This window comes from Haliotis rufescens, unplaced genomic scaffold, assembly GCF_023055435.1.
Source record: "Haliotis rufescens isolate VD_foot unplaced genomic scaffold, xgHalRufe1.0.p SCAF_9, whole genome shotgun sequence".
In the NCBI taxonomy this organism is placed as follows: Eukaryota; Metazoa; Mollusca; class Gastropoda; order Lepetellida; family Haliotidae; genus Haliotis; species Haliotis rufescens.
Window position 1 is genome coordinate 44,440,831 of NW_025964383.1, and position 25,471 is coordinate 44,466,301.

At 41.6% G+C, this 25,471-nt stretch overlaps 1 protein-coding gene across 1 annotated transcript; it reads right to left on the bottom strand.

The window, feature by feature from the left end:
- Positions 1-104: 104 nt before the first annotated feature.
- LOC124145122 lies at positions 105-25,167 on the bottom strand. Its single transcript, XM_046514803.2, has 4 exons — positions 24,982-25,167; positions 4,355-4,552; positions 1,890-2,126; positions 105-992 (listed from the first exon to the last, which is right to left on the bottom strand). Exons 1-4 carry the CDS (start codon positions 25,040-25,042, stop codon positions 757-759), a joined length of 732 nt encoding a protein of 243 aa, XP_046370759.2. The 5' UTR covers positions 25,043-25,167; the 3' UTR covers positions 105-756.
- Positions 25,168-25,471: the final 304 nt, after the last annotated feature.

The following is a 25,471-nucleotide window of genomic DNA, read 5'->3' on the forward strand; positions in this document are numbered from 1 at the left end:
GGGCACGCCAGAAACCTATGATTGTGGGTTCGAATCCCGGTTCGCCCGAATTATGTTTCTAGGTTTGTCAGCACCATACCCGTGCTCGTGGGTCTCACCGAAGTGGTAAACGCCTCAGACCTGCATCACTTCGGGCTTTCCTCCCACATTAAGCTGACATGCCGTGATATAACTGGAATAGTGTTAAAAGCGGCGTTAAACCCAACTCACTCACTCACTTATAGAACGTATGTTCACCTTTGCAACTTAATGTAGGGAGAGTCAATCCATTCCCTACATTAAACCAAAACGTCAGATCCTAGCCCCGGTCTCCTACGTCACATTCTAAGCTTGGTCATATATTCACATCGGGGGAGAGCAAATGCTAAAATATATATCTGATAGCTTTGATGTGAATGAATTGTTTATAAACAATAAATATAAATAATACATTTGTGCTATAATTATTGTGGTGAGAGTAATGTGATTGTACAGGTTCATACAATGGGTATGTCACACTCGATGTTAACACAACTGTGACCCAACAAAAATGGTGCATAAAAAACACCCAATTGACAAGGAATTATATGCATTACTGTACCAGCAAAGATACTACAGATGTTCTGATTCCAAAGACGTGTTCACAGCAATTTCAGCTGAAGCGAAACTTTGATACAACTGATAATTACAGTTAAAAATAGAAGTAACAATCGTTCCATAATTCTAGTCCACTTCTTCCGGAATTTAGGTGTAGATTCAAGTTTCAAGTTTGGGTGTTTACAGGCAGCTGGCCAGGGTGTACATCCTCCAGGCATGATCTGCCACAGAATTCAGAGGTACTTCTTCGTAGGTTAGCAGACAGTTAGCTTCAGTTGAGGCAGCGGTCCTGTAGCTGAAGTCGATGCAAGAATGACTTTTGTGACAAAGGATGCCACAAGCTCCGGCTGTTACGGCTGATGTAGCCAAGGATGGGAAGGACACCTTCCTGTTGGCTGTGGACGTGAAGTGGGAACCTAGAAAGTAGAAGGTGAGAGCTAGAAAATGGAATACGCTTGTAAAATCTGTTTTCTTATAATATTCGTTGAACAAAGATAATGTACGTGCATCACATAATGTGAAATGTTGCAAGTGAGGTCACCTTGCAGGAACTACTTTCAATCTCCATTCTCGATTCAATGTCCCATTCACTCCGTCACTGTAAATCAATATTTTATGCATACGTTGACACAGGCTGAGATAGTCCTCTGATACGCGTGATAAGTTTACAATTGCTTATTATTAAGAAACTTTCAATTGCTGTGGTAACTGTGCTGTAGTAGTATACTAGAGCCACGCATGTACATTCAGAAAGCTGAATCAGATCAGGAACCCACTACAAAACCTCAGGATTGCATTCAGGAAGTATTCCCCAAAGATTAGTTGAGAATCAATGATGGGGTCGGTAGGAGCTAATAGATCAGAATACTTTACCCTTACACAATTATAACACTCTAAACCTGATGGACCGCCTCCGTGGTTTAGTGGTAGAGCGTCTGCCCGAAAAGCGGAAGGTCCGGGGTTCGATCCCCAGCCGCGTCATACCAAAAGACGTTAAAAGATGGTACTTGTTGTTACCCGGTCTGGCGCTCGGCATTAAGGGGCTAAACAAGGACTGGTCGGCTCGGAGTCAGTATACTGTGTCTGAGTGGGGTATTCATGTTAAACTGCGGCATGGTATCTCAGTGTGCTAGCACTATAAATCGGCATCAGTCCGGACTAGTACAAGCAGCCACACACACACACACACACACATATACACATACACGTGCATGCACGTCGCTATATAAGTGCAATAATCTTGGACGCGACGTTAAACCCCATTTCACCTCACCTCACCTCACCTAACCTAAACCTGACGGCAGCATACTCACGGTATCGCTGTGTAGCCACGACCCCTTGGACATCAATGTGGCCGATATTCAAACGATCATTTCCGGGTCTCGTGACACGGACAAAACGGACAGGGAATGTGGCATTGCAGGTGAAGGTAAACTCCTCCTCACTGGCAACAGTACTGGACACATTCCCACACCACGCCACCTGGACATCAGAGCAGAGGCTGACATCTTTGTCCATCACCTCCACGAAGGCATTTCTCATGTGTAGATCTGCAATATACAAATAACATAAATTCCATATATCTGTAAAGTTAGGATTTTCAGTCTATGGCTAACATTTAATTTGCATGTAAACATCTATGACGTTACATTGACACAATGTACAAAGATGAAGAAACATTCAGTGTAGCTGGGGTCCTGGGTGCTAACTGATTGCACATCAGGTTTGGTTCATTTACAGACTAAATATGACAATGCTGTTAGGATATAAACACCCCCTGGTTTTGCGACCATATCTGTCCAACAACAAGGTATCATTCGCGTAAAGCCTGACCTATAGTGGAGAATTAAATACCTTGTGTAAGACGAGACTCTTGACTAATGAAAACACAGAGACTGATGCAAAGGTTCAATATTTTAATTGCATTACTAACACAGTTGCGACAGTTCTGTAATTGTACAAAATTGACAGCCATTAAAACTATGAATCTGGGAAGTTCCATGATCAGGTATGAGTGAGTGAGTGAGTGAGTGAGTATGGTTTTACCCCGCTTTTAGCAATATTCCAGCAATATCACGGCGGGGGACACCAGAAATGGGCTTCACACATTGTACCCATGTCGGGAATCGAACCCGGGTCTTCGGCGTGACGAGCGAACGCTTTAACCACTAGGCTACCCGACCGCCCCTGATCAGGTATGAACGACCATTACTGTCCAAAACGTTCATTGTTATCTTACAGATAATCACAATCCTAAATATCAGTAGTGAGTTTAACCGCCCTGTGCTTGGATGACAGATTCTACCCTTCTTCCCATTCCACCAGGATGTAACCACCTCCGTGGTCTAGTGGTAGAGCGTCTGCCCGGAGAGCGCAAGGTCCGGGGTTCGATCTCCGGCCGCGTCGTACCAAAAGACGTTAAAAGATGGTACTTGTTGTTACCCTGTCTGGCGCTCGGCTAAAACAAGGACTGGGCGGCTCGGAATCAGTATACTGTGTCTGAGTGGGGCATTCATGTTAAACTGCGGCATGGTATCTCAGTGTGCTAGCACTATAAATCGGCATCAGTGCAATAGTCTTGGACGCGACGTTAAAACGAATTTCACCTAAACCCCACCAGTGTGTCTTCTGATACGAACAATAAGAATGCAATGCAGCCTCTAAATCTGACATTCTGTCCTAGTGGATCTCTTGCCTTCAGCCGACGTCCAATAATGTCCCAAACATGTTCCAATGGACTAAAATCTGGACTCATAGCAGCAAGTCGTGTCACAGCATGAGAACGATGGGGTCTAGCGTTGTCGTCCATAAACACAGGTCGAGTGGCAAGTAGGTGAATGTCAAAATGTGGCATAACAACAGGATTGAAGATGTCCTGGATGTAACGATTGCCACTGAGATTGCCTCGAACTGTTACCGTGTTCATGAGATATTGCTCCTCACACCATGACAGAACCTCCACCACACGGGACTGTTAGTACAATGCTCCTAGGGGTATGCGCAGTGTTTTTGTGTCTCCAAACCCGTAATTTCCCATCTGTGACGTTTCTGATAAGCTCTGATAAGCAGTGAACAAGGAACGTCTGATAACCCTTCGTGACTTCAACCCCAATTTTAGCCAGTTTGGGGCGGTTCTAGTGAACAGAAGCATGTTGGGAAGCCATTGTTCTTTCAGAGCTTTACTCGTGGCAAAGTGGTGTTGCCTCACAAGACGTGCTAGAGCCCTGCCTTCCTGTACAGCTGTCTGGCCCTGGTATCGACCCTGGTCTTTCCTTTATTTCACGTGTCTGTTGGTGTTTTCTTACGAGCCAAGTTGACGTCCAATGGCTCTGTATGACATACCTGTGTCATCCATGCCAAAATTTTGCCAATGGAGTGCTTCTGACAGCCTGCTGCATGTCATGGTTACATGTGCTGACTAAACAACCCGACAAATCCCACTTTATGTACCCTGACTTGAATCAATATCAAAGACCTTTTCCTGAACCTCGAGGGTATCCTGCTCCAGGCTCATGTGTCTGTGTGTCTGGGCGACACAGTTATAGTTATTGTCATGACTATACTCGAGGTCGAAAGCCATTCTATGAATGAGTATCATGAAACCTGATATTTTAAAAACGTGTATATCACTGTTCTTTGTTCATTTCTAGGTGTATGTGACAAAGGCGCAAGAAAGACAACAAGACCCACGCAACAAGATCAGTGGTGAAGTATTGAAGAATATTAACACTTCACCAAGGATAACTAATATTTTCCAAGTTTCGTTAATTTAACTTACTCCATATCATGTCTACTGCTGTGAGGGTGATGTTGCTGATACTGAAGTAGCCCCTCAGGTCCACCTCCCACCAGGATGGGTTGCCAAGGCCTGTGGTCGACCCTCTATTCGAGTAGATTTCATCGAGGGCTATGCTTGCATTATATTCACCATGAGTAGTACTTTGTTTGGCCGTTTTGCCGAAAGCAATGTTTTCACCTGAAAGTAAAAGTAGAGACGATGACAACTTAATACGAATGCAAATTAAGACGATCGCCGTCATTTGGAGGGAATGATGTGCCAAGTTATTTAAAAATTGACTTTCACTTTGTGTGAGTTCATTGGTCTGTGAACCTTCATAGGGTGAGGGTCAAACTGTATGGGTTACTAAAGACCAATTCTTCACGGTCGCTCAAGAACTACCTCAGTAAGGCAGTCACAGTGACAGAGTGTCGTTATGCATCTTCATCATATACAGGATGTCAAAATGTCTGAAAACGTGAAAGAGATTTCCGAAGTTGTTCATTTACATGTGTCAGTCATTATTCATCAATTGGTCGATTACTGAAAGGTGATTATATAGATGTGTCAAATAGATGCTAAGTTAAATTTATAGATTGCTGTCGTCTGTCACTTGTGAGTGCCTAGTCACGAATGGAGTCCATAGTTTGGATTTGGATTTCTTCATTTTGTTCACTTGTATAAATCGTAGTAAGGGTGTGCTTGAATGGGAATGCAGACAAACTCTCTGACTCTTCAAATGCAAGGTAAAACCATAAGTTCACGATAAAAGGTGAGGTGGGTGAAATGTGAAATGTTGCACTTATATAGTGACGTGCATGCACGTGTGTGTGCGGGTGTGTGGCTTGTAATAGTCCCGACAGATGTCGATTTTATAGTGGCCCACTGAGATACCGAGCGACAGGCAAAGTAACAACACGTACCATCTTTAACGTCTTTTGGTATGACACGGCCTGGGATCGAACCCACGACTTTCTGCTCTCCGAGCAGGCGCCCTATCAACTATACTACGGAGGCGCTCCTCGCGATTGAAGGGTCTTATTGATCTGAAACAACACTTCTGTATCTATTTGCGCCAGAGATTCCAAGGGGTTCCCCCAGAAATATGGAAGCAGTTCATCAGTGTTTACGTCAATTCCGGAATACAATCTCGTGAAAACGCAAGAACTTCGAAATGTGTAATGATGCAAAAGCAGTGTAGCAAATACTGAATTAATAATTTAGCAAACCAATATCTGGAGAGTGATAATTGCACAGTGAGAAATTTACCGAAAAGTTAATTCACTCCATCATCACAGATTCGTAAACCTGATCACCTGCCTTGGCTTGCCAGCGCCATGACCGTGCTCTGGGTTTTGATAAAGATGAAGACATCTAGACCTGCACCATCTTAGCCTCTGCCCTACATTTAGTTAGGCCACGATATTCTTATTGTTGTGTTCCAACTACCACAACTCAGAAAGGAGTTACGAATGTCGGCACTCGTAAAACTACTTCCATAACTGATATATTAAATCTATTTTAGGTAATATTTGTCTGGTGCTATCACATCAAGAAGCTGACAAGAAGTGCTTGCTGTTTTACGTCCTACGTTTTCCTGTTATTAACTACATCTGAGGACTAAATGTTTTTGGTCGAACTAATGATCATTTAAATACTTGTTCATATTTGTAGGGCGGCATTGGTTTTGTAAACAAAGCCACCACTCAAGATTAGTTATTCATAGCCAACTTTTAAGCATCTCCAATTCTATCTCGTCTAAATGTTGAAATGGTGTTAATAATCTTAATGATTTTTTCCCTTTAGTGGAGTAATTATCAAAACTGAACATTTCACCCTTTTACAAACCTCCAATAGAAAAAAACTCACCCAGGAACTTCTCAGGTAATACGTACCCACTTGAGCCAGTGAAATTGCTGGAGAGTGATAATTGCTCACTGAGAAATTGATAAAAGTTTCCATAACTGATATATCAACCTAATAATCATATGGTATCATGTATTGTGCTAACCACATGCTTGTAGTGTGTGGTATTATGTCTCAGGTGCTGTCACCTCAAGAAGCTGAAAAGAAGTGTAAACTGTTTATGTCCTAGATTTGTCTAGTATAACCTATTTTTGAGGACAAAATGATTTAAGCAACGTAATGATCCTTCAAATCCCTTTCATATTGCCAGGGCAGCACTAGGCTATCACCCAACACTCGGAGCAGGGCATTCCCCATATCCTTCATTTTCCCGTGTTGTCATGGCTTCATTGTAAGAATGGCAAATGTGATATCTCAAACTTGCCCATTAAAGAGATAAGCACTCGGCATCCTGATATGAATTTACAAATTATTTCATCCGTCGAAGAATACAACACAATATGCTTCAATATCTTGTAAATGTAATTATCACATTAAGAATGAAACTGTTATGTAAGTGATAACAGGTTGTCAGGGAAAGTCTAATGTAGGAAATATAAGTTATTTACAGTGGATCATTATCATGATGATGCATTGGCCACTATAAACATCATGATGTTGTTGAGTCCCATGTCCATTCAAGTCAGACAAGTTCCATCGATATATCTATTTGTTAAAAGAACACATGTAGATAGCAAATTTATATATCTTTAGTTGTATCAACAGGGTATTCCACACATTCACGACATCCCATCATTCATCGTCTAATGTAGTTTCTGGATCACAGTCAGAACTCTTTGAAACCATGCTTTCTGTATCTGAGTTTTCGTTTTGAGAAATTGTAATATCCACTTGAAATTTTGCTTCCATCACGGTGTGGGTTCATGCAGTGAGGGCCAGCCTTACTGTCGCCGGATATATTTAAAGTTTGCTTTTAATATTCCACGACTTATCTTTATTTCCTTTTACCTCACTCTTACTCCTGGTTGTCTCACCAGCAGTATCTCGTGCGCACGCACACCTGGTGTGTGATATAGACAATTTCAAAGGCCACTTTTTGTCACGCTACAGCTCAGGGAAGACATTCGTGCTCCCTCGACTGAACATCAATTAATATTGATTCTATTTCTATCTGTTACAGCGAATAAACCGTTTTGAAACCAGCTTCACCGCCTCAGACCACTTAATCACATCATCGGCCAGGACCCGCGACATAACAATAACACAAACATGTCCACGGTTTGCACATCGTACACTTTTTACATCCTCTGCCAGAAAGTGCACACATATCATTATCTGAAGTAAAACTACATCTTTCTTAATCCTGTCAGGGAATAAACAGACAAAGTATCTTAATGATATTACTTTGCAATATAAGTCTCTCAATGCAGGGGGACACGGGTGGCCCAGTCGTCTAAGGCGCCGCGATTCGCTGTGCAGAGTTGCGTCCCTTGGGCACGCCAGAAACCTATGATTGTGGGTTCGAATCCTGGTTCGCCCCAATTATGTTTCTAGCACCATACCCGTGCTCATTGGTTTCACCGATGTGGTAAACGTCTCAGACCTGCATCACTTCGGGCTTTCCTGCCACATTAAGCTGACACGCCGCGATATAACTGGAATGACGTTAAAAGCAGCGTGATACAAGTGTCAGTAAAAGAAAGTAGTAGCATATATTGTGGAGGTCTAGCGCCTTCCATGGAAGGCGCCCTATTAATATTCATGAGCATATGCTAATAGACATGCATGACGTCAAATGAAAACGGCGTAATTTTGCATGAATGTTAAGAATGTGAAGAATGCGGCCTTTGTTAAAATATCTTAGTTGAGGAATTCTTTAGGAATGCCAGCTATTTGGAATGTAGTTGGTGTAGATTCCTTCAGATGTATACTAGAATGATCGTCATCAAATGGAATGTCACCCTTTCATGAAGAAATTTGGAATTCTTTAGGAATGCCAGCTATTGAATTGTAGTCGGTGTAGATTCCTTCAGATGTATACTAGAATGATCGTCATCAAATGGAATGTCACCCTTTCATGAAGAAATTTGGAATTCTTTAGGAATGCCAGCTATTGAATTGTTGTCAGGGTAGATACCTTCAGATACATACTAGAATTATCGTAATCAAATAAAATCTTACCCTATCCTGAAAGAATGTGGACAAGTGTTAACACCCTTCTCTCCCTTCACCTTAAAAAAACAGAACCAATCATATTAAATGTTAATTATAGACATGATGCCAAAAGGTTATCTAACCAATCAGCTCACTTTTCCCTTTCAACAGCCAATGAATTTAAACCTTATTTCTAGATATAATGCATGTGTACATTCGTTTGTCCTTCCATTTTCAACTGTCGAGTTGAGTTGGGAAAACGTCTATGTGTTTGTGAACGTCTCTCATGGCAACACTGACAGCAGATAGGTTCGTATTGATTTATTCCAAGTTCTCTCCATTCAGGCAACACTATGCTACTGCCATTCATATTGATGATAAAGAATTTTACTGTGCTGAACAATATTACATGTAAAGCAAAACAGTAACGTTTGAAGATTGGGACACAGCCGAGGAGATTTTAAAATGTTTATCACCTGCAGAGCAGAAACGATAAGGTAAACATGTTAGACAGTTTAACCAATGGAAGTGGGACAGTGTTAGCTGTGACGTAGTGCGAGAAGCATCTCTCGCATCAGTCTGCTTACTTAAAAGACATTCTGATCAACTCTTACCCTAGAATTCTAGTAGAGGCTAGCCCTTATGATAGGCGATGGGGTGTGGGACTATCTCTACTTGACTCGAACATTGTATTTCCATCGAAATGGAGAGGAGAGAATTTATTAGGGAAAATATTAATGGAAGTCAGAGACATTATCATGTCAGAAAATATCTGTTGCATTGTACAGAAAGACCATTGAAAAGGCCACCTTTTACACGTGGAAATATGAGTTGCGTGAAGCTGACCAGCTCAACGAAACAGTCATTGTGCAGTCATCCCAATGGTTTCAAGGCAGAGACTAATGTGTGCAAGATGCGAAGATCAAGTTCCATAACGATGTGAAAGCAAGCAAACGAGTCATTGTCAAGAAAATACGCTCACAGAAAGTTCTAGTAGATGAAGTGGAAGCTGTCGATGTCATCCAGTACATTGAAACCTTGCTGACATTGTGTTATACACTTGAACACAGTAAAATCATCAAGCGTTTGTGTATTGTATTCTGTTTTGGTTGTATGTTTGACAGAGAAGGAGAACAAGTTCGCACTTGTTGTGACTTGTCTGAACAAGATAAAGTCAATCAATATTTTAACTTGGCTTTATCTGAAGTCAGTGATGATCATGTGATTGAAAACTGGTTAAAATTGGTTCACAATGATTCGATTTTAAGATCTACACCATCTTTAAATTTGTATCAATACCAGTGCAAAGACTATCGAGATGTTTACTTCAAAACTCCCTGTTGGGTAACAGAGTTAAGAAAACGTGTTGTAAAAATGCTGCAATTAGAACAAGTGTTTATATGAATAAAATACGCTGTTTATCACTCTCTGATTGTTTTGTCCTCATTGCCTATCGTTCTTAGATATCGTTAGTTTTTCTTAACAGGTATTTATGGAGAGACAAATATCGCTCTCGCATGTGTATCATGGCTACAACACAGCACATTCCTCTATGGATAAGGCATTAGAAAATTATTATTTTGACCCTCATAATCCGGGTGCCTTCTATGGTCCGATAAAATTCAAACAAGCATTGCAGAAACAGAGAATCAGCAAGTACAAAGTCAAGAAAATAACACAATTTTTGAATGACAAAGATGCTTATTCGCTGCATAAGCCGGTGAAATATAGGTTTTCATATTTGAGAGTTCACGTGAACAGCCGAGATGCAATCTGGGAAGTGACTTGGCAGATGTCGGAATGCTAAGAAAAATGATGAAATACAATATTTACTAATCGTTATTGATATCCTCTCGAGGTATTTGTGGGTTGTCCCATTACTGAATAAAAAGACTATGACGGTCACAAAGGGGTTGAGAACAGTTTTCAAAGAGGGTCGTTTTCGGATAAAATTTTGCATTGACAAGGGCAAGGAATTTTCTGGAGAGTTTAGTAGTATGTGACTAATCAAAATCTAAAGCAGATTGTGACTCAAAACGAAGATATAAAGGCTAATTGTGCCAAGAGAGTCATTAGGACATTGAGAAAGCACATGTCTAGATATCTGACACACAACAACTCTGAAAAATATATTGATGTGTTACCAGATTTAGTGTATAACTATAATCATAGTCAACATAGAAGCCTCGGACATTGGGCCCCTTCAGATGTAACCAAGACAAATGAACTCAAAGTGTGGAAGCACTTGTACATTAGACCCATGCTGATACACGTAAAAAGCAGGAAGCCTTTCCATAAATATGAGTATAAGGTGGTATAAGTTATTTGAGAAGAACCTTTGGTAAAGAACACAACCTACGCTGGACTGAAGAATTATTCAAAATTGCTTCGCGAACACAGCAACAGGGTGTACCTATCTACACATTGAATGATTTCCATGATGAGGTCTTAAAAGGTCGGTTTTACGAGCAAGAGCTTCAAATGGTAAACAAAGACTTAGACCACGTATGGAATATTGAAAAGGTGTTGAAGAAAAAGCGAAAAAAAGGAAAAGAGTATTACTTGGTGCGTTGGACTGGATGGCCATCCAGTTTCGATTCGTGGGTAGAAGAAAGTCAGGTGCAAAACATACAATGAACATTGGTTGTCATTATGGACAAGTATGTGGTCTTCAACAGTTCAGATTCCAAAGTCTATTTTAAAAACACACCCTACCACTTCCTCGTCAAATTGTCACATCATGTTTGATTCGAAGGTGTGTGGATGGTAGCATAAGCTGAATTAAAATTTAGAAAATTGGATCTGACAAATATTAATAACCCTTATATAGTGAGTGAGTGAGTGAGTTTGGTTTTACGCCGCTTTTAGCAATATTGCAGCAATATCACGGCGGGGGACACCAGAAATGGGCTTCACACATTGTACCCATGTCGGGGTTCGAACCCGGGTCTTCGGCGTGACGAGCGAACGCTTTAACCACTAGGCTACACGACCGCCCCAACCCTTATATAGACGTGTTGTGCAATCTGTGTGACAGTACATGTGTTGGGGAAGAGATTAGGCCCTTATTTAGACGTGTCGATTTAAGAGATGGACCCAATTACCAATTTGAACATTTGTGGTTTATGCCAATAATACTAAAAGATGCCTCTGAGATTGAAATATACATAAACAGTGCACATGATACGGCACAATCATTTCTAAAAGAAGACGTGAGCGTGTCACTTCTCCTACGACATTATCCCTTTGTGCATTGAGCATCGTCTATATATTCCTGATACACAACGGTGGATACAGATATTTGAACGCCGATCTAAAGCTATCAAAGCTGTAGTGAAACATCCTCCTCGATCCACCATGATTCCCATCTTATCTACTCTAGAACGCGCAGCAGCAACAGCGAGTCGAGGATCTCCTAAAATAGAAGTGACATCACAAAACCAGGAAGTGGTCAAAAGGGCCAAGGTTTTACAGAAGCGAGACAAAACTATAAAACGAAAAGCTGGTGACAAGATTGTCACAACTAAGAAAGTGCGGCTTGAGGGTAAGAAGACTCCCCAGTTCAAGAACACTCCCACCATTGGAAAGGATATATATTTACTGACTAACCATGTCCGTTTTGACAGAGAAGAATTTTACCGAGGCGTTGCCATCGAGTTTAAACCTATTCGAATTGCCACCTTATCAAATGAGCATCAGTCAACATTACTATGTGAATGTACGTCCGCTTACAACTATCACTGATGGTAGTCCTGTGGAATTTCTTATCTCTAATGGCGGAAGTGACTACATAGATCTGAGACGAACTCGTTTACAGGTCAAATTGAGAGTCACTCATGAAGATGGAAGCGTGCTGACTGATAAAGAACATGTAGGTCCACTCAACCTGTTCATGCAATCTCTCAAGTGGCCATGCATCTGCAAGGACAGTTAGTCAGTTCAAACAATGGTGGCTATCCCTACAAAGCGTTCATCCAAACTTTGCTTGGATACGGTGCTGAAGCCAAACGCAGTCAACTCCAATCAAAACTGTTTTACAAAGATACCAATGAGACTACTGCTGACTTTGATTCTACAGATCCATTGGGTGTATCAAATAATGGTCTTATCAATCGAGCATCATTTATTGCTGGAAGCAAAACTTTAACTATGTCGGGTCCGCTGTTGGAAGATGTGTTTAAGCTTAATTGTCACTTAGTCAATGGAGTCCATGTCAGTATCAAACTCTTCAGATCCAGTCCACAATTTACACTTATGTCTGGAGCTAGTGACAAAGAGTACATAATAGAACTGCACGGCGTGTACCTGAAAGTTTGCAAGTTGAGAATGAATAATGCACTGGTTCTGGCCTATGCTAAACTGTTTGAGACGGCCAATGCACTGTATCCTTACATCAGTATTAGTGCATCACAGATGGGATACACCTTCGACAACTTATTTCTAGATCACTGTCCCACTCGCGTCGTTGTCGTTTTCGTCAGTGGGGAGGTCGAGAGCAGTTCGTACACTCAAAATCCGTTCAACTTCCAGGGTTCAGTCATTAAAACAGTTGGACTGTACCTAGATGGGGTTAGTGTACCTGGTGGACCGGTTGAGGCAGACGACATAGAAGCGTACGTCAACTTGTTTGAAGGAGCCAACACCTGGAGAGAGGACAGAGGCAACAATATAGAAAGAACAGAGTTTCAAATCGGCAACGACCTGTTCGTCTTCAATTTAGAACCACTCTCTATGATGATAGTTATCTAAACTTAGTGAAATCAGGTAACCTCAGACTCGAAGTACAATTCAAGACGGCTCTCACTAGGACACTCAACGCTATAGTACTCTCTCAGTCACCTGCCCTTCTAGAAGTCGATCAAACGCGTAATGTGTTTATCAAGTAAACTACAACATTAACAAGGAACAGCTACGGTGTGCCATTGACAACGATCCCATACTACGTGTGGTGGGAGCGTATGCACGGGACACTCTGTCAAGTATACAGCAACCACATTCACAGCGTGAATGGGATTTATACTCAACACTGACTCATCACCCTGTTCAAGAGTACATTGGGTGGACATGTATTTTGCAAATAATAATGCAGAAGTGTTTGATATTTTTTTACACCCACCTAGTTACTAATATCAAGACTTTAGTTCGTTTTATGAAACAGCATTGTATTACATTTAAAGATAACACCCAAATGCTACAGCAGTCTAACTCGAGTGTCTGCGGATTGTGTTGCTTATACCATTTGCTGCAGAAATGTAGTGCAGAGATATTACTTGAAGTAAATGCGTCTACCTTTACAGTCGATAAACTTCCCAATGCTATCTATGTATAATCAATATATATGACAATATTTACAAATTGTATGACTTCAAATGTCCACTGTATTCAATAAACTGTTAACATAGAGTCATGGATTTTTTGTTTTGTATTGAAAGAAACATCAATGTAATCTACTTGTTTGGGCTCGTGTTTTCATTCTAAAGTGGGACGTCATAAGGGAAAGACCATGGCGTGAAATGTGTTAAGACATTACGATTTTCTGAGACACATATTAGCATTCAATGACAGACGTGATATTTTAGAAGATATTATAGGCATGACCAGAAAGCAGATATTAGCTGTGGTAGCCATTGTCAGGCGGTTACTTGAAAACTGGTTAGCCGTGACTAAGAAGAAACCCCAACAATCCCTATTTATCCGTATTGAGACAGTTTGTATGTTCGAGTACAACCGACTCCAAATGCAAAAGATTGTTAATCCGACACCCGCTACTCATACATTTCATCTTAAAACCAAACCATATTAATGGTGTAAGAGATGAAGCGGTCAGACGCGCGAGGCTTCTAGCTCGTGTTACGGCTTAAATAAGCAAGCATATAACCTTGGTATTTAGTTCTAGTCGAATGTTACAGTATACAACATGTTCCGACAGATGAGTAGTGCTACGGTGTATAAGCACACAGACTCGACGAGTGAGACCTCAGACCGAACAGAATGTTTGTTGCCTGTACAAACACCCACTACTATTTTGGTAATTGGTGGTACCTGCAGTGGAAAAACATATCTGACTAAAAGCATCTTGCAGAATGCTGATGTGATGTTTAATAAGTATATCCCTGAACACCCACGTGTTTATTTTAATGTCTAACCTTCGTTCAGCGCACGAGTATAAAATTTTAGCCGCTCAGATGTTTCCCGGACAAGCTAAATATTTCTCTGAATCATTATGAGATGCTGTGGAAGTTAGGAAATACAGCTACCTCGTCATAGACGCTAGTCCCTACAACGGCCCTCAGTATGGGCGACTGTGTACGGGAATATTTCCCAATGAAATATGTACTGTGTATTTACCAAAAGACTGAAGTACTATAAAAAGTCCAGATGATTCTGAAAGATTGTCATTTTACTACATCATTGGCATGGACAAAGTCTATTCCTGGTGCAGTGTAGCCTACCCACTCGGTGAATCAGAGACGATTTTGTCGAGTCCACAGTGGTATAAGACGAAATCGTAGTGTATCGAATCATTGAATCGTGTTGTCAAACGTGGGGTTGACCTACCAGACTGTTGGGACGGACCGTATTATTTTCTGTTTTCGAGATCGATTTTTAGACATAACTGATTTTATAAGTGCCAACTTGAACTATCTCACCCTACTTCAAGAAGGTAATGTGAAACACAGACGAGCCATGTTATCTCATGCTTCACTTAATCAATTCAAATCTGTCATTGAAAAGATCTATAACCTGCTGCGTGGAAATATACAGGAGAGTGTTAAAAGACACCTACATTGCTATCGATCCATCACTCGTGCTTTGGGAGACAAGGCAGTCACTAAAAAGCACAAGTTGCAGATGTTAAAATCTCACCAATATATTCTACCACCTTGTATTTCTGCACTACTCGACAACATACGAGCGGATAAAGATAGTGGAAAGAGCGAACCTACCAACAATGAGCAAGCCGATGATTCTGTTATCGAGGGAAACTTATCAGAGATTGATTCAGAACATGAATGGGAAGGGTGACAACGAATTGGAGAAGCCAACCCCACCTTTAACACAGCCAACCTTACACAATATAAACAACCAATTTGCAATACATCAACTTTTGATGATTGGTCATTGTACAGAATGTAACCGATGCTCATTTGGTTTGCTAGCTTTGTGGAACGTTTAAAAACAAGATGACGTTAAATGGAATGAGACAGATAACATCATTACGAGAGAGGGACGCATGATACCAAGGACGAGTCTAGCGAATTTCATTCGCTATACAATATTGTCACCATCAACGATACCCACCCTTCCTCAACCCATATTGTTGATCACCATATTGTTTCACCATAACATCATAGTGAAAAGACAAGAGAATTTGTTTGGTGTGTTCTAAAATGACGAAGCCAGCAGACACGGGCTGATCTCATGTTATGGATACTGTATCCATATTCACTCAAAGGGACGTATAATTCGAGTTCGTTGTAACCGTAGTTTGTTATAAACATATATACACCAGCAAATGTCATGGACCAAAAAAACCCAGTTCGTTATATTCGCAAGTTCGTTATAAGCGTGTTCATTATAATCATAGTTTACTGTATCTCGGAACATCTTGTCTTCAAAGCGTGAAATCTCGGTGAATCAGCTCATCAACACCACTGAGACAGAGACATACAAGTCCTAGTTTACTTGGTATTAAACAAAAAAAACGTGATATTGTTGACACTTTTCAAAATATGATGTATTTGAACAGATAGCACACTTTGTGGTGTTTATGAAGACGAAAGTGTGGTATACCCACCAACATTCTCAAAAGATAACATCTATCATAATCCTCTACAACAGCAACATATCCACTTTATGGTACCAACATTTCACTATTGCAGCAGCGTTCAACAGCTGGAGAGGAAGGAACATCACATGTTGTTCTTTTGGCTGAAGAATGCACACAAACAAGGAAAACCATTTCCAAACAGCCCACAGTATATACTAATGTACACCAATCGTGTTTTAGCAAGATGGGTAATTATGTGCTTCAATTAAAAGGACCTTTCACTCAGGATGTAGATAGTGTTAACACAATGCCTGACCATGCATAAAACTGGTCATATCACATGAAGGAAGTACTGGGAAAACAAGACAATCATAGCCTCCAAAAACGATTGCCCATATGCCAATGTTCTAGAATGTGCATACTCTGTAGCTATGATACAGCATTCAATTTATGTGGTAAAAAGGGTATTGAGCATTTGAATCCTGGTCAGATGCATGTGCTTGCCTTGGATGAACCACTATACACATCTTACTACAACATCAGACATGTGTGCGATATAAGAAAACAGAAGCGAACACAGAAGATTCTTTCAGAAACTGGTGTGCACCGAAGTAAGCTGCTCAGCCCTTTTCACTACTGGCCCCTTGTTCTTGAACAAGAACTTTGCATATTGTGCCTGGTGGGTGCAATTGAAAAAGCAGATTTCCCAAAGTTTGCAGCATCACTTGTCATATTAATGGCTTGCATTTCACAGATATGTACCTCATACAGTAGAGCACAAGCACCGCTGTACCTCGAATATTGTTCCGGTGGATTCGTGACACACAAGAGTAAACAGACATTCTCTGGCACAAGGTCAGACACATGAACAATTCAATAGCTGTATGAAGTGAGATGGAGGTGTAGTTGGATTCACTGAAACAGCCGAGAGTTTTCTTCTAGAGGCCCACGGAATTCAAAGACATTGTCACTATTTCGTTTATCGTTCTCACTGGTTTATTTGGAAGGTCAATGAAAGGCAAAATCTCTGTTCATGAAGATCTCAGACAATTGACATTTCAACCCAAAGAGGCAGCTCTGAGACAGCACCAATGCATATATGGGGACAGGTGCTTGACAAACGTCCCACACTACAGAATCTTGTAGTCAGGAGTGCAGAGAGGACATGCAGTAATATATAGATACCCAAGTGGACAACACTTGGTCAGGCACCAAGAAGTGTTATGAACTAACACTACACCTGTAAGAAGTCTTGCAAACTTTTGTAAACTTTACACTGCCTGTCTTGAGTACAGTACTTTGTGATACTTTGAAGGAAAGTGTTCACTGTAAGTGAATTATAGAACCGTAAAAACATACATTGAACCCATATTCCTGGTCCTACTTATGTAGGAAGTAAGTTAATGTCATAGGTTCGAGGCAATAATGTTAATAATACTTTTACATATATTCCTGTTTTTAAGATACGAATCCATTCCCAGACAAGTGATTTTGGTGTGATCTAATATAAACTAGGTTGAATATTTCTCAGTAGACCATTATTAAAATAATATGCTGAGAACAGACCTTAGACAATACATATGAATTGACACAATGTCATTTTAAAATGTTTCATCTTACCAAAACTTATCAACTTATGCTCAGTCCAAAGATATCAAATGATATTTATATCTGCTATAGAAATAGACAATTTCTGAAAACTAAAATATATTGGAGGCCATCTCGGATTTTCGTCATCACCAGGGGACGCTGCATACCAGATTTGAATTATATAAAGCATTGTTGCAATTGATCCTGAAAAAGATACTGTGATAAAATGAATGAATTGACCAGATATTTATGATTAATGAGTATAGACTAAAGTCATTAGAGATTTCAACCATGTCGGCGGCCATCTTGGACTTTCATAACCACAAGGGGGTGCTGCATACTAGATTTGAATTATATTCAGGTATTGTGATCCCCTAAATACATTACAATGATAATTTGTATAAATTGGCCAGATAACCATGATGTGTTGAGTCTAGATTGAGTAGAGATTTCAGACATGCTGGCCGCCATCTTGGGTTTTCTTCCACCAGGGGTCGCTGCAAACTATATTTGAATTATATACAGCTATGCTGCAATTCATTCTGCATGCATTAGTATAGCTATATGTATAAATGGATCAGATAAGTATGATATATTGAGTATATATTGATACCATCAGAGAGTCCAGCAATGTTGGCGGCCATCTTGGATTTTCTACCACCAGGGGGCTCTGCTGAGGTGGATCTATATCCAAAAATGTTCGGAATGGTTCAATGTATAAGTGTGCCAAGTTTAGTGCTTTTAACCCAAAGTGCACAATTTTAGTCTTAACCGCCCCACTATAGTGGATGACATAGTTTGTTTTGTCCTCCTAACGTCGAGAAAAGTTTGGATCCAGAAGGTTTTTCTCCTTTCACCCCAAGTTCTGTCAACAGAGATTTGAAATGGGGAGAGAAATCAGCATAGGGTATGATCATGGTGTAGTTCCGAAGGGTAATGTAGGTCAACCTCCATAAAGCCATGAGGTCCCTCGAGATCGAACGCGAGCCAATAGATGGTGTCTATCTCTTGCTCTGATAATCATTTAAAGTCGTCACGTGGTAATGGCTTTGACATGGCTGCCCCCTACAAATTGTTGACGTCATAATACATCAGATAGGACTCGTCCTTGCTAGAGTCAAAACCAGCCATGCAATTATTGTTTGACTTGGCATGACGGTGACCTATCATGGCCACGCCTCCACGTATATCTCGCTCGATGGTGTGCATGTCGGGGTCGGTGAACAAACTCAGCGACTTTCTCGTCATGCATAAACAAGCATCCATGGCCATGCCTGGTAACGTATAATATTTAAAAGGGTCTAGCCCATAAATTCCACACTCGTGGTTCGAAATGCCTCCATGACATTGGTCAGAATGAGCGTGTCCACAGCCACATATAGTTTCGTGAAATCTTTGATCAACTGTATTTGAAACGTGTCCCAGAGTTGATGTGCAAAGGCGTATCCTCCCCCTGAGACTGTTTCCTTGCGAAGAGATGAATAAAACTGATCCCCAGTAGGAAATTTCTAGTGAGGTGTTGAGAAATTTAAAAGAGTCTAGAAACATCAGATCATCAATGCGAAACATGAGAAACTGTTCTGTGTTATGAGGGATGCAGGACAGTTTTCGATCCCTGAACAGTTCTGCAGCCTGAAGAATGAGATGGTTGTCATATCTGCTTGCATTGTGACATATGCAGTCTACTGTCTTGTTTTCCTGGTAATTAACATGACAATAAGAATGACACACCCCTCGAAATGCGCCTGTCAAATAATCATGATCGTGATGTCTCTCGAATTCGTCGCCGCATAAATATCAACAACTGGTGCTGTCTATCACTTCGCGGTCTGCAGATGCTAGTTTCATAGGGACGGAGTTATCTAAAATATCTTGCATTTGCATCATAATCGACCAAAAGGTTTTCCATGAAATGTTCAGCTGCTTTCTTGCCACAAAACACTTTCAAAGGTTTCAAATTATCTCAACCCTACATACGATTTTGTAAGCGTAGCCACATGGCACGTGATGCTGAATGTGTTGGGTACCACCACCATGATAGTTTGAGTCTTTGCCGAATCGAGAATGCATTCAAAATCGGCATTCCCCCTCCACAGCTTCACAGAGGGGATTCATGTAGCAACGATGGTCTGAGGTCATGGGTTCTTGACACACTTAGCATGGACGTCTCCATCTGAGCACTTGTGATGGGGCATGGGCGGACAAGCTGAAAACAAGTCGGGCACCTGTGAATAGATTGACAGGTGCTGGGTTTCCCTCTGACGATGACTGGAGATGATGGGTGTAACAGTGTTGATTTTGGAACCATCGTTGACATGTCAAGCAAGGGATCCCATGTTCTTCCTGGGGTCCACAATAGCCAGAGTGGAGGTAGCGGTGGCAGCGGTATTGCTTGATGCAAGCATGTTTTTCGGGATGTTCATAACGGTGGTCGCAGAGTTCGCAGTAATGGCTAGCCTCATAAAAGGCTGGCATGGAAGTGATCACATCATAGTGGTGATCATGATGGAATAAATGCAGCACAGTGGCGTTGGGTGGAGTCTCATCACACTTGTACATCAGTCTCCAGTCCACCTCTTGACTGCAGACTTTCAGTTGATAGTTGATTTGGGCCAAGGCACGTCCCATGCGTGCTAGGTCGTCGATATCTAGGCCACGGAGATCTTCAAAGCGACGAAATGGAATCTGTATGGCAGTGTCCAAAGCGGGGTGTTCGATACCTAGACCAATACGATCTCCCTTCTGACCTGACATCTGTTGATAGAAGTCTTCGATCACCATGTCAAATAAAGGGGGTAACTCTATGGGAACGGGGTCCGGTGGTACGCTTTCCAAGTAGTCTGGTTTGAATGTCAAACGATAAGTATGGTAAGCGGTTCTTAAACATCTGGATCGAGTCGTGTCTTATCCTTCCAAATGGTATGGGGTACTCTGGGTCCGTTGATTGATCCGTTCCGCCGCTTGGCCTGAGCCCTGGTTTTCCCCTTGTGTTTGTTTTCCATAGGGTCAGGCTTGCACCATGGGAGAGAAAGCACAACCCCGTTTCGATCAATCAGAGGCCCGAACAGGCTGAGCGCGCCCTCTGCTGGTCGACAACCCAAGCGTCTGATTGGTCAGATTTCGATCTTGTTTTTTCTCCTCAGGTCTGCATGTCGATTCCCCATCCTAAAGTTCCACAACATGATCGTAGCGCTAAGGTGATTGCCACATACTTTAACTTAGATGAACGACTGTCATTGTGCTACAATATGACCGCATTGTTGAACGAGACCTTGCACCTGAAAGTTTACAATCACGTCATAAAACTCGATGATGTCATTTTTCTGGAATTTGCTGCAAGATCCTTCGGTGATGTGACGTCAACCTAGCAACAAAGTTGCTGGGTCATCCACTGTGTATAAGCTCGTCTCAGTGATCCATCATCTCCAGACGCAATCGACACACACCCTGCACACCCTGCACACCCTCCCTGCTCCCTCTCTCTCTCCCTCTCTCTCTCCCTCCCTCCCTCCCTCCCTCCCTCCCCGTCTTCCCGCCATCTTGGAGGCGCACGCAACCGGAAGTAGTCTCGACCTTAAGGGCGAGATCCACAATTAGAATGCGCATGTTTATGCACGGCACACAATTTGGATGTTTGCGTGTTCGTTGGAATCATGATATTCACGTAGATTTTGAATGTGGACAGTACACACTGATTGTTTCGCTATAAGGTGCTCACAATTGTTTGGCCATTAATAACTCTGAGGCAGTGTCATGGTTTACTGACAATTGATGTATCCTGGTATACTGCAAAGAGGAATGGCGCAAAACGAAGTTGTCAGACGTTTTATTTTCATCGAAAGACAATAGCATGTCTTTAGAGACGTTCTACAGCAGGGCAATACTCATGACTTGCCACCAACAAGACAACAATATTCTGTTGGTGCATATACAGAATCGATACCAAACTGCCCCAATAACCGTTTGGACAATGCCTGGGTTCAGACCAATTAGTGGCATAACTGAACACAAACGGTTGAGGGAGCAAAACATCGGCCCCTAAGTCCAGCGATTTTGCTTCCACGTCATCATCACGATCAGGCACGCGCGCCTAGCTTAGTGTAGACAGTACTTGGGGTTAAGAAGACAAGACTGGGAGAGTATACTGTTCACAGACCAGGTTGAACTGGACAGCTTTGATGGTCGTGAAAGGGTCTGAAGGTGTCCAGGAGAATGTTTATGTGGCGCTTGTGTAACTCATCCATGTCAGTTTGGGAATGGAAGTGTTATGGTTTGGGATGGACTCATAGTTATTAATTAATAATTGAGGGGCATACGCTACCGTGGCTACATCGTTCGAGATCAAATTTGTCGAAACGCAGGGACGTAATGTCACGTTGCAGCAGGATAATACACCCTCACGTTGCGTATGTTGTTACAGACTTTTTGAGGCAGCGTAACACTGCTGTAGATCCATGACCAGATAAGATGGACGACGCCTACGACAACACCCAAACTAGATGGTAAAACAAGCTCAGTTGGGTCAATCTTTGGTTGACATTGAAACGACATCCCCCAGGCTGATTTTAATCGTGTGATGTCTTCAATGCGCCTCCGCTGCCCCGCCTGTATCACCGCAAATGTTGGTCACACCCGATATTGACATTGTCAATTGAGTTGTTACACCACCGTCTCATTTAGGCCACGTTGCTCCGTTTCCTGTTACCAGGTATCGGTTTTGTCAATGAATTTGTTGATCAGATTAATGACCAACTCGTATGTAGTTATTTTCTATTACATCACATTTACACCACTTTATATGTAGCACAGTTACTCCCTCCCGTTACTATATTTGATGTCCATCTGCTGACAAAGGGATTATGCGAAGGATCAAACATAAATGAAAGGCATATATCAAAAATACCCTTCTGATACAAATGTTAAGATGATTGTTCATATACGTAGTCTCCAAAGAAGTATTTATTTGATGGGAATATAATAGGGAATTAACGTTTTTGACGTCTGTCTTTCTGATGTCAGAGAATGGAATAGATTGCATGTCAACGTTCCCAGACGGCAACATACCATAGTTTGATCTGATTTGGATTCAAATATGAACATGCCACCGAGTTACTATACTGCTACCCTGGCGGTTCAAAGGCACATCAATAAATCCCTGTATTTGAAGGCATCGTCAAATCATGGGTTCCCATAGAATTTTAGGGTGGGTGGTTGCATGGTTGGTTGATTTGTTGGTTGGTTGGTTGACATTTTGAGTTACCAAACCGCCCCCCTGGCGGTTCTAAAGCAAGTCCCTCACTTGAACGCATCGTCATATCACAGGTTCCTATAGACTTTGAGGTTGGTTGGGTAGTTGGTTGGTTGGATGACATTTTTAGTTACCATACTGAAAAACTGGCGGTTCTAAGGCAAATCAACGCATCGTCACATCATGGGTTCCTTTTTAGACTTTGAGTGTAGGTTTAACACTCGACTAATGACTGCTTCATGAACAAATGTAGTGTGTGGCAATGGCTGATCGTGTTGTACTGGCAGGTAGCATGGTGTCACAATGTATCATGATCAGACCACGAAGTTGCTCATCCGCTGAACTGAGGATAAACACACCAACAGATGATGTATTCACGTGACCGCTGGCATCAGTTATCAAATGGTTAGTGAGATGCTTGTACGCTGTTTAAACACTCAGTATTTCAGTTATTTAATAGCTGTTGTTTTTGAGTAAAGCATAACATGAGACAGATCCAAGATGTTGACCACTTTGATGTAACATGGGCAATTGTAAGACCATGTTGACAGACTGAGTAAGTACGTGGTTTTGGTATAACCCTGCTCTGATGTGTGTATCAGTTACATCAGGGCATGTCAGCTTGGTGTGGGAGGAAATTTGTTTTGGACCTTTACCATTTTCGGGGGACCCACGAGGATGGGTGGGATGCTGAAACATAATGAGGATGCGAATCTGGATTTGAAGCCTCAAGAATAAGATTGCTCTACGCAGAGGAATGTAGCGGGTCATGCCTTCCTTGCCCTTTGACAGATTGAATACCAAATTCTTGGTAGGGTGTTTTACGCCACACTCACAAATATTCAAATAATTGATGGCGGTCTGTAAATAATTCAATCCAGTGATTGGAATAACGTGATACTCAATCAACCAAATGACCCGTGAATATCCGGGTTAGAATAGGTCTTCAGCAATCTATGTTTGCCATAAGAGGCGACTTTACTTGTCGTTTGTTTGTTTGTTGTTTAACGCCGCACTCACCAATATTCCACCAATATTACAGCGGTCTGTAAATAATCGATTCTGGACCAGACAATCCACTGATTGACATCATAAGCATCGATCCACGCAACTGGGATCGATGACATTCATCAACAAAGTCAGTGAGCCTGACCAACCGATCCTGTTAGTCAACCCTCACAACAAGCAAAGTCGCCTTTTACGGCAAGCATGGGTTGTTGAAGACCTATTCTACTCCGGATCTTCACGGGTCTTGCTTGTCGCAAGAGGCGAACAAACAATCAACTAAACAGTCAACCAAGTCCCTGAGTTTAAATCGCCTCTGATGACCAGCATGGGCTACTGGGAATCAATTTAAAACCCGAATTTTTACGGGGACATTGATGCAATTTTGGGATTCCCGCTGACTACAAACAGATACCATTTATGAAGGGACGCTATTGTACCCGTTGACATATGACTGGACCACATATATCCACCAATCAAAGGTGATCGGGAAGTAAACAGTGACTAGTGACGAGACATCTGCAGCTGTTTGTGAGTGAGTGAGGCATTATAGTTTGAAGCCAGCGGAAGTTAATGGGCTTCACTCATTGTTCACATGTTGAGAATCGAACCTGGTGCTTCAGCGTGACGAGCAAACGCTGTAACTACTAGGCTACCCCTCCACCCAAAATATATTTCTTTTATCATAACTGTCTAGAAACTACAAGTATGTTTCGATAATAGTTCCTGATTAGAAAATGTGTCGGTTATACCACAACAAATGCAGTGTTGCCCCAATAAATACTTCTTGATCTTATTGTTAGAACCTCACCTTAAACCAACATGGATACTATGTGTGATTCCCAATGATATTGCTAGAAACTTTCTAGAAGTGGTATAAAAACTCACTCACTCAAGCACTCACTCAGATTAGGATGATTTGAGTTCCACTCCCAGCTACTATCATTAGATTAAGAAAAACTTTTTTCGGCAGCTCCAGAGTGAAATACTCACCGATCACTTTCTGCAGTATTGTTACGCCGACAGCTGCACCGACAAGAACACGCACCAACATCTTCTCTTGACTACCTCGTCAAAGGAACTAGAGATGTTGATAACAGCGGCTGTGTAGGAAACATTGGAGCTGGCAACCAGCTCAGATACCAGATAATGATTGCGAATAATTATATATATTTACGACAAAAACACAGAGATTATTCATTGGTTAACGAAGACCGTTCACCATTTGAGGAAGACCTCCTCGTTGATAAGTCTATGTTGCTATGTACAGTTAACATAAATTATCTTGACAGACTCAAAGAGACATACTGGACAAATTCCAGTACCTGAAACACAATGTATCGAACAATGTATGCATGAAATGAGTCATCCCTCTTCATATAATACGCTCTTCAACACGGCTACAGATCCTTGTTTAGCAACTCAATAGGTGACAAAGGATTTATTGAGTTTTCATTGTCAACATTGAAGTAAGCAAGAGTGA